Genomic DNA, 10,275 nt, shown 5'->3' on the forward strand with positions numbered 1-10,275 from the left:
CTTTCAATTAAGACCTAGACAACCAGGTCAAGGGAGTTTAATTCTAATTACTAACCTTAATTAGTTAATCAAGTACAAAGGGTGGAACGAAAGCCCGGCTCTCCGTGGAATGAGTTTGACACGTGACCTAAACTGCTGTGAAATATATATATTTTCCATAACCAAAAATATATAATTTTCAGCTGTTTGAAGCTGGAGTAGCCTACAAAACCGAAAGTAAAAGACGCAAAAACGAACCTTAAAACCGGGAGCCATAGCCCACATAAAACTGTTCTACCGCTTCTTAGTAGGAAAAAGAATGCACTCACTACTTGAAGTCTTTGCTTGCGAAATGACTAACATGTAAAACATCGTAGACTTGCTTTCAATGGGAATGACAGTAACAAGTTACATATTGTAGCTTTAAGCGAAAAAGTAAATGTTGTGTGCACTACATCCTCACGTATGGACTTTTATCCACAACAAGCCTGTTTGGTGGGAAAATGTGCATATCTTTCTTTGTCTATTTGAGAATATTAATGTGAAAATCGGTTGCTAATTTGCTGGAAACCTAGCTATCGACGCTCGTCTCACATTGGTGACGCAGATCAAAGCTGAGAATGTACTATTTGAGGTTTATTTTAAAGTTTGCTTATCTTTCTCAAAGGAAAAACCGTATGTAAACACTACGAGGCCACACCTATCCTTTATCAGTATGCTATAATTTTGTTGCCAATCTGCAGAGGTCAGAACACCAGCACCTGTGTGAAACTCGTTAGGCCAGAGCTGTACGTGAGTATCCCAGTCTTTAGCCAGGTGAAACATTTTAATTCAGTCTTGGTATAGGAAAGCCATCTAGAAAAGATAGGCTATATAGGAAATCAGGAGTATGATCTTTGGATTTGCATTATATTATTCTTGTTGTTTTGGCAGGTTGTTGCATGTTTTCCTCCTTTAACGTGACCATGAGGACCGCTGAGAATGCTCTGTTTTGCCACCTCTACATGTTACTGCTTTTTGTGTAAGTTTGGCTACAGGTATTTAAAATAAATCCCCATTAATTCCAGAACGTGTATTGTAGGGGTTTACATTGTCCACTCTAAATTGAACCTACCATTTCTTCTTTTAGTTTAAACTTAATGGAACAAATAAAGTTTATGAAAAGTGAGCAGAATGCTGTGAGTCAATTCATGTTTTTATGGTATACCATACATATGGTGTAACGTGTACACTGGGAGTTGGGAAGCAAGTTCAGCGAGTGTATTGAATAAATGAACATGGAAATAAAAAGGAGTGGCATACCGACATGAAACGTTAACGCCTAGGGATTGAACAAAAGGGAGTGATTATATAAGGTAATCAGGCAAGTGATTGAGTCCAGGTGAGTCTGATGACAGGTGTGTGTAATAATGAGCAGCCTGACGACCCCGAGCACCGGAGTGTCTTTGGTGCAATGACGTAATTCCCAGGGATACACAGATATTTAATGAAAAAGTAAGCATAGCCTGGAATGATTGTTTTAAAAAATATATTCTTTATGTTTCTTTATTTGGCTTTTCAATATTTTACCACCCTCAATCCCATTGCTCCATTGGCTGATTATATTCTCCCATCTGTGAATGAAACAGCATGGTACCTGAGTAAAGCCTCCAACATTTCAGTCCCTATTATCTAGCTGATGACCTTTGATAAATGCTACGACATTAATTGCAGAACAAGGTGACGTTGGTAAAGTGAGTACACTGCTCAGGAAAGTGCAAGGTTGGGGTTAGTTTTTTTTTTACTGTGAGCTTATACACCATTCATAACCCTCAAACACCAATATTTCGATGACAAATGAGTCAATCCTTTGTTGTATCATTTACTTTTAGAGGTTTTTGCCAAGGAAAGGACCTCTTCTTCAATGACAAAGGACTCCTACTCCCAGAATCCTACAAGATTGGCTGGATGGAGGCTATTGATGACGACAAATTAATCTCTGACATCACCATACCTGGTACCCATGACACCATGGCTCTCTATGGAGGCCCAGCGGCAGAGTGTCAGGCCTGGGATTTGGGGGATCAGCTGAGGGCTGGCATACGCTATCTGGACCTCAGGATATTCGCCTTTGAAAACAAACTCTATGTCATGCACTGGGTTGTCTACCAACACAAGTCCTTCTATGAGGTCCTTGATACGATCAGAGCATTTTTGTCTGAATTCAGAAGTGAGACGGTTCTCGTTAGAGTGAAGCCTGATTTGTTTGATAAAGAGAATGTTGAGGAGCTGGTTGGAAAAATGATTATTGATGATACAGATGTATGGGTGAAGTCTGACATGCCAACTATGGCTGAGGCAAGAGGAAAGATGATATTTGTACAGAAATCCAGCTTTAAGCTGGGCATTCCTCTCTTGGAAACAGACAGCAAAGGTGACTATGAAGTTACTCATATTGCAGACAAGGAGAACAAAATAGTGAAACACTTGACACAAGCTTCAGGTGATTGTGGTGGGGATTATATCGTTCTGAGCTACTCCAGTGGCACTGGCATTGGCACACTGTTGGGCATGTTTCTAACTCCCAAGAAGGTGGCTGAAAAGATTAACCCATGGCTCGATCAGTATCTGAGACAGTTCTCCAGGGACCACAGCAGTGTATGTTTCGGAGTGATTGCCATGGACTTTCCTGGTATCGACCTCATTCAAACAGTCATCAAGATCAATGATTGGTGAAGTGTTCACCCATGGAAGTCATGATTATATTGCTTTCTGAAATGTTAGTTGACGCCATTAGATTAAGTGCAGCAATGACACATACTATACTTGATTGTGCTCATATTGAAAAGGAGCGAGATAGAAGACTGACAAAGTAAAGAATTTAATGATTGGAACGTAGTATTGGCATGCGCTCTTAAACAATAATAATGAAGACTTGGCACTACACGTTTTTGTACTTTGCCCCTGCTTGCTGTATTAAAAACAAAGAAAATCATTAAAATGGCAAAGAACAACTGTTGAGTCCTTACTTTGTGTGTGTGGTGGGGAGGTTCTTCAGTATGGCAGGAAATGACAGGAATCCATTATATGTTTATGATTCAGTGAGGGAAGGGTTAACTTCCCGGATCTCTTTAAAGTGAGGAGGAGGGTCTGTTGGGAACTAGCTGAAACTGGCTGAGCCTTCCCTACCAGCTACTTCCCTGTAAGGAAACCAAACTGCACAACAAGCACTGTGATTGCACAGGACCTGTAGAGGTGTCCATCTCAATTGCAGGAACGGGTGAGCTCACTTTCTCTAAAATTTGTGTTGTGGAATAATACGTTTTGAGTGAATTTACATCTTAAATATGTGTGTAGTTGTTTCATGCTCTCAAAAAGAAATGATGTAAATGAATAGATTATATTAAACAATTCACACTGCAAAGTTCAGCAGTTATAATCTATGCAAACATTTGTCATGGTTTACATTCTCTCGTGAGTCGGGATGGATTTGATTGGGGAACATCCAATGGTTGAGTTTGTTTTGCATGGCCGGGTGGGCCTGGGGGGCAGAGTTTGCTCATTTTAGACCATTCCATTGGTCCTTAACGGGGCACCGGGACATGCAAAACGAACTCCACCACTGACAGACAGATGTATAACTCCTTGGTAGTACTGTATTTTACACTACTGTTTAATCTGGTTTACTGGGACATTATATGGTATGGGTACTTTCTACTGCTAACTAAAAATAAACACTATTTGTAAATACCTGTAGCCTACTTGGTACAAAATGGGTGGAGTGCTTTCTAATTCAAAATGGCTGCCATTGATGGCATCGCCCAGGTGGGTGCTATACATTGTAAGTGGATGACGTGAGTTTCCCGCATATCTAAGTAAACAATCAGTAGCCTAAATGCTTTACTGTAAAGTACTGCAGAAATTTGTGCTGTACTGAATTGATTGAATTCTTTAGTTAATTGAGCAACATGGTAATACAATTGCTGTTTTATGTTGTGCACTTCCTGCTCATTTGTAGCAGAGGCTCTACACCCACTCATCACCACACTTTATGACATGCCCTATCTCCTATCATATTTCAATGAGGCAAGAGATTACTGTAATGAAGGAAAGCAAAGCACCAAAATAATGGGTAGTTTCACTTTAATGTTGTCCATATGGGATGGAACCTGTTTGTCACTATGACCCAATACACACTGTAGCAGTGACAGTAAGATAGCCCTTATTTAGGGCAAATTCAGAGTGCTGTACAATACAACTTTTTTTCTTAAAGGACCAACTATCCATTTCGTTTGAGAATGTATTGCATCTACAGATACAACACAGACTTCATCAGATGTTATTGGAATGAATGTGCACCTTTTAACATCATGACTTACAGTATAAGGCATATACTTATTTTAACATTAAGATGATTGTTCTGCCTTTTGTTTTAGAGCTGTGTAACCAAGAGTGGCCAGCATGTCAGTGACTGTGACCAAAGGTGAAGGGGTGACTGTATTTACAGTGAACTCTAAAGAAGGAAGCAGTTGGCCCCTGCTGTGTCAAATACTTGGGACCTTGTGCTACAGCCCAGCATGCTCTGTGTCCCAGGGACTGAGGAGGCTCCAATCAAGTTCCCAGTCAGCTCTGGGGGTGGGTGAACTAAAATAACACACACACACCAGAACGAACATACGTCTATCATCAATTGGTTGCTTTTGTCAACCGAAGTGAGAGTTCTAAAATTATTATTTTCTTATTTCACAGACTATACAGATCATGGTGGGAGTTCTCAACATTGGCTTGGGAACAATCCTTGTTAGCACTGATTATTCTAGCTTACTGCGATGGAATGGGGTTCCTTATTGGCTTGGTGGTGTGGTAAGCTTACTTTATTTTGTTATCGTTTACCATGTCATCATGTTTAGTATGCAAACACATGATTTCACTTGGAGTTATAACCACAGTAAACAAAACCAGGAAACATAAGTAACTGCTTACCCACACTTAAGTAGTCTTTTTTTAATAAAATGCAGGGTTGAAGTCAAAATGTTTTATTTATTAGGACAAATAATGTGTCGATTGTTTAGGTTGTTCGTATTTGATTTTGATATGTGTGCCTTCTCCTTAGTTTATAGCAGTTGGCATCGTGTGTATCTTGGCTGAGAAGTTCCCCAGTCCCTGCTTGGTGAGTTGTTCACTGATGCACATACCTTAACTCTTTCCTGTCATTCCTTAGCCTCATTCCCTTCCTCCATTGAACAATCATTCAATCTGATCCAGCTGCATTATAATCATCAACTGAATATCTGAGACATCTAGTACTTACTCAGTTGAGTCAAACTGGTTTTATATTCCCTGATTGTGTTTTAGGTGGGCATCAATGTGTTGATGAACCTGTCAGGTGCTGCTCTGGCCATTACTGGAATTGTGCTGTATGCTGTAGACCTGGCAAACTACCATTTCTGGTGGATTTGCAATGATGACCACTACAACTGGCGAGATGACTACTATGGTGGCCAGGTGACAAAACCCCCCAGTGATCCGGAGAGGGATATACTCTTGGCGAAATGCAAAGATGCCAAGCAGATTGCACAGGTGAGTGCTTTACAATGAAGTTTTTTTAATGATATTCATCATGTGAGGAAGGTGTCCCTGGTCTGTTCTAAGTAAAATATATGAACATTTGATTAGATGGATCAAACTGCTTAATTTAGCAATGAACATGTGTGTCCATAAACAGAGATAGTGGGTACCATGTTTAAAGCACATTCTAATAGCTGGTATGCCAGTCTGTTTCTGTATTTTCCGGTGTTCACCAACACCACTATCTTGCTAAACAATCCAGTCAACTATCAATATGTTCAAATCCTCCTCCATGTGTTTGTTCTACCATTAGATGTTGATGAATGCCTTGGACATTGTGCTCATCGTCCTTGCAGTTCTTCAGCTTTGTGTCACCATAAGCTCTGCGGTGTTGGGTCTCAAGGCTTTGTACAAGAATGGAAAGGAGGGAAAAGAGGTATGAACAGAGAACCCTTGAACATAGCGAATACAACGGCCATACAAATGGAAGTAGAATACGGATATGTAGATGCACACAGACACACAACCAAGGTAATGTTTGTTGTGTCCTGCCAAGTAATGTGTAACTTTGCTCTGATATGTTGCAGAACATCCGGGACCTGGAGCAGTATAAGCCTCTGCTGGAGGAGGTCACCACTAACCCTGCAGCTGAAAGAGCACTGATCTGATCTGATATACTTTATTGACCACGTGGGGAAATTTGTCATGGACGATTAAAGAGTGGTGCTGCTTCCACATGGAATACATAAATAAATAGAATCAAATGTATTCTACATAAATGGATCATCATACAACCCCCTCCACACCCACACATTTGTTGTTATACATACAGTATGTAGTACATATAGTTCACTTACTTAATTTACTGTAACGCCTACTGTGACTTTGCTTTGTGTAAATGACAACTGACACTGATTGTATGTCTTCATGCTTTTTGTATTTGTCTTTTTTCCAAAACTGAAAGGACAGTTATAAAGGGGACTATATCAAGTTAATTACTGAATTGACTGTTGTATATTAAAAAAAAGATATTCTGAATTTTGATTATTTCTTACTATCTTTTATTCTTTTGTCTCCAGTTTTTTGGCAGTCATTCCCATACAAACATGAACCATTGGTTGCTCATAGGTTTTCTTGGAGGTATATACAGGTAACTGCCAAAATAAAGAAAACACCAACACAATGTGACACTTTATCTACTAGGTTAATATATGGAATTGTTTTATAATGGTCATCAAATTGATAATTTAGCCACTTGAATTTGAGGACCCTGTGGGTATAAAAAATAGATCTATATTTGATGAAACATTGAATTTGGCCTTTACTGCTATAACCCATAGAAACACATTTATTAACACATTTGTACATGGCAAAACAGATGGTCCAAAAATAAATCGTCAGGAATAAGGTTTTGAAGTGCCTGTCTTATACACCGGCGTAACGCGGTTTCTCTGGACCCCTGCAAGGTTGGAGTGGGCCCCCACTCCCTTCAATAAACATAAAATGCGTCAGCCAGAGAGCCACTACCAACCTCTGTCCATGGTGCTGAAATTGGGACATCTACTTTGTGCACGACACAAGTAATTTTTATAATCATTTACAGACAGATTATTTCACTTAACTCATTGTATCACAATTCCAGTGGGTCGGAAGTTACATACACGAAGTTGACTGTGCATTTAAACAGCTTGGAAAATTCCAGAAAATGATGTCATGGCTTTAGAAACTTCTGATAGGCTAATTGACATCATTTGAGTCAATTGGAGGCATACCTGTGGATGTATTTCAAGTCTTGCCTTCAAACTCAATGCCTCTTTGCTTGACACCATGGGAAAATCAAAAGAAATCAACCAAGACCACAGAAACATTTTTTTAAACCTCCACAAGTCTGGTTCATCCTTGGGAGCCATTTCCAAATGCCTGAAGGTACCACGTTCATCTGTACAAACAATAGTACGCAGGTATAAACACCATGGGACCACGCAGCCGTCATACCGCTCAGGAAGGAGACGCGTTCTGTCTCCTAGAGTTGAACGTACTTTAGTGCGAAAATTGCAAATAAATCCCAGAACAACAGCACAGTAAAACGACCTTGTGAAGATGTTGCCGGAAACAGGTACACAAGTATCTATATCCACAGTAAAATGAGTCCTATATCGACATAACCTGAAAGACCGCTGGGCAAGGAAGAAGCCACTGCTCCAAAACCGCCATAAAAAAGCCAAACTACGGTTTGCAACTGCACATGGGGACAAAGATCGTACTTTTTGGAGAAATGTCCTCTGGTCTGATGGAACAGAAATAGAACTGTTTGGCTATAATGACCATCGTTACGTTTGGAGGAAAATGAGGTAGCCTTGCAAGCCGAAGACACCATCCCAACCGTGAAGCACGGGGGAAGCAGCATCATGTTGTGGGGGTGCTTTGCTGCAGGAGGGACTGGTGCAGTTGACAAAATAGATGGCATCATGAGGGAGGAAAATTATGTGGATATATTGGAGCAACATCTCAAGACATCAGTCAGGAAGTTAAAGCTTGGTCACAAATGTGTCTTCCAAATGGACAATGATCCCTAGCATACTTCCAGAGTTGTGGCAAAATGGCTTAAAGACAACAAAGTCAAGGTATTGGAGTGGCCATCACAAAGCCCTGACCTATAGAAAATTTGTGGGCAGAACTGAAAAAGCGTGTGTGAGCAAGGAGGCCTACAAACCGGACTCAGTTGCACCAGCTCTGTCAGAAGGAAGGAGACAAAATTCACCCAACTTATTGTGGGAAGCTTGAGGAAGGCTACGCAAAACATTTGACCCAAGTTAAACAATTTAAAGGCAATGCTACCAAATACTAATTGAGTGTATGTAAACTTCTGGCCCACTAGGAATGTGATGAAAGAAATGTAAGCTGAAATCAATCATTCTCTCTATTATTATTCTGACATTTCACATTCGTAAAATAAAGTGGTGGTCCTAACTGACCTAAGACAGGGAATTTTTACCGGATTAAATGTCAGGAATTGTGAAAAACTGAGTTTAAATGTATTTGTCTAAGGTGTATGTAAACTTCCGACTTCAACTGTACTTGTCCATAGACTGCTTTCAAGTTAAGGACACAAACATTTTGTATTTTGTAATTAGGGCTGGAAGAAAATGCTGCTTGCTTTCCAGGAGGGTAGGCCACTCCTGATCTATGCTTCCCAAGTGCTGAAAATGTTGTTGTTATAACAATGAATTTCTCAATCACCCAACCTTCAAGAAAAGTTTTCATGTAGAACACATACTTAATATCAACAAAACAGAAACATATCCATCAGACAATTTATTAACTGTAAGATTATTTTTGACCCTGCTCTTTGCAAAGAGGGGATGTGAAAGTTTGTTCACATGGCCACAAAATTACAGAGTATGTTGGGTGTTTTCAAACTATAATATCATAGCCAAAGCTTCTGTCCCTCAGATAGCTCTACCACGTGACTCCGATTGTTTTGCTATGATGTCATTGAATATATACACTACCGTTCAAAAGTTTGGGGTCACTTAGAAATGTCCTTGTTTTTGAAAGAAAAGCAATTTTTTTGTCCATTGAAATAACATAAAATTGATCAGAAATACAGTGTAGACATTGTTAATGTTGTAAATGACTATTGTAGCTTGAAACGGCAGATTGTTAATGGAATATCTACATAGGCGCATAGAGGCCCATTATCAGCAACCTTCACTCCTGTGTTGCAATGGCACGTTGTGTTAGCTAATCCAAGTTTATTATTTTAAAGGGCTAATTGATCATTAGAAAACCCTTTTGCAATTATGTTAGCACAACTGAAAACTGTTGTGCTGATTAAAGAAGCAATAAAACTGGCCTTCTTTAGACTAGTTGTGAATCTGGAGCATCAGCATTTGTGGGTTCGATTACAGGCTCAAAATGGCCAAAAACAAGTCTATTCTTGTTCTGAGAAATTAAGGCTTTTCCAAGAAATTGCCAAGAAACTGAGTCTCAATGTCAACAGTGAAGAGGAGTTTCCGGGATTTGGTATTTGATTAGCATCCCCATTAGCTGTTGCAAAATCAGCAGCTACTCTTCCTGGGGATGCTGGCCAAAGAAAAAGCCATATCTCAGACTGGCAAATAAAAAGAAAAGATTAAGATGGTCAAAAGAACACAAACACTGGACAGAGGAAGATTGGAAAAAAGTGTTATGGACAGACGAATCTAAGTTTGAGGTGTTCAGATCACAAAGAACAACATTCGTGAGACGCAGAAAAAATGAAAAGATGCTGGAGGAGTGCTTGATGCCATCTGTCAAGCATGGTGGAGGCAATGTGATGGTCTGGGGATGCTTTGGTGTTGGTAAAGTGGGAGATTTGAACAGGGTAAAATGGATCTTGAAGAAGGAAGGCTATCATACCATTTTGCAACGCCATGCCATACCCTGTGGACGGTGTATAATTGGAGCCAATTTCCTCCCACAACAGGACAATGACCCAAAGCACAGCTCCAAACTATGCAAGAACTATTTATGGATGAATCAGTCAGCTGGTATTCTATCTATAATGGAGTGGCCAGCACAGTCACCGGATCTCAACCCTATTGAGCTGTTGTGGGAGCAGCATGACCGTATGGTACGCAAGAAGTGCTCATCAAGCCAATCCAACTTGTGGGATGTGCTTCAGGAAGCATGCGGTGAAATCTCTTCAGATTACCTCAACAAATTGACAACTAGAATGCCAAAGGTCTGCAAGGCTGTAATTGCTGT

General features: G+C 40.0%; 2 protein-coding genes across 5 annotated transcripts; both read left to right on the forward strand.

Annotated features, from left to right (window-relative positions):
- Positions 1–2,972, forward strand: LOC110487536 (uncharacterized). Of its 3 annotated transcripts, none has more exons than XM_021559467.3 (3): positions 1–767; positions 913–1,000; positions 1,851–2,972. In XM_021559467.3, the coding sequence occupies exons 2-3, from the start codon at positions 921–923 to the stop codon at positions 2,692–2,694; spliced, it is 924 nt and encodes a 307-aa protein (XP_021415142.1). In that variant the 5' UTR covers positions 1–767; positions 913–920; the 3' UTR covers positions 2,695–2,972. The 3 variants fall into 3 exon arrangements, with proteins under 3 accessions (XP_021415142.1, XP_021415129.1, XP_021415147.1); XM_021559454.3 differs by having other exon boundaries at positions 226–771; XM_021559472.3 differs by having other exon boundaries at positions 711–795.
- Positions 2,142–6,564, forward strand: tmem176l.1 (transmembrane protein 176l.1). Of its 2 annotated transcripts, none has more exons than XM_021559477.3 (7): positions 2,142–3,238; positions 4,395–4,593; positions 4,708–4,821; positions 5,072–5,128; positions 5,314–5,538; positions 5,840–5,962; positions 6,114–6,564. In XM_021559477.3, the coding sequence occupies exons 2-7, from the start codon at positions 4,420–4,422 to the stop codon at positions 6,192–6,194; spliced, it is 774 nt and encodes a 257-aa protein (XP_021415152.3). In that variant the 5' UTR covers positions 2,142–3,238; positions 4,395–4,419; the 3' UTR covers positions 6,195–6,564. The 2 variants fall into 2 exon arrangements, 1 of the variants encoding a protein (XP_021415152.3); XR_016486053.1 differs by having other exon boundaries at positions 3,041–3,238; positions 5,883–5,962.
- The last annotated feature ends 3,711 nt before the right edge of the window (positions 6,565–10,275 follow it).

Source organism: Oncorhynchus mykiss, chromosome 2, assembly GCF_057628025.1.
Source record: "Oncorhynchus mykiss isolate SJ-2025 chromosome 2, ASM5762802v1, whole genome shotgun sequence".
NCBI classification, from domain to species: Eukaryota; Metazoa; Chordata; class Actinopteri; order Salmoniformes; family Salmonidae; genus Oncorhynchus; species Oncorhynchus mykiss.

Bases quoted from the DNA above. Each gene is read 5' to 3' on its own strand.
- LOC110487536 (XM_021559467.3), top strand. From the start codon at position 921: ATGTTTTCCTCCTTTAACGTGACCATGAGGACCGCTGAGAATGCTCTG. The intron at 1,001-1,850 runs GTAAGTTTGGCT...ATTTACTTTTAG, and splicing joins TACATGTTACTGCTTTTTGT to AGGTTTTTGCCAAGGAAAGG.
- tmem176l.1 (XM_021559477.3), top strand. From the start codon at position 4,420: ATGTCAGTGACTGTGACCAAAGGTGAAGGGGTGACTGTATTTACAGTG. The intron at 5,129-5,313 runs GTGAGTTGTTCA...ATTGTGTTTTAG, and splicing joins AGTTCCCCAGTCCCTGCTTG to GTGGGCATCAATGTGTTGAT. The intron at 5,539-5,839 runs GTGAGTGCTTTA...TTCTACCATTAG, and splicing joins ATGCCAAGCAGATTGCACAG to ATGTTGATGAATGCCTTGGA.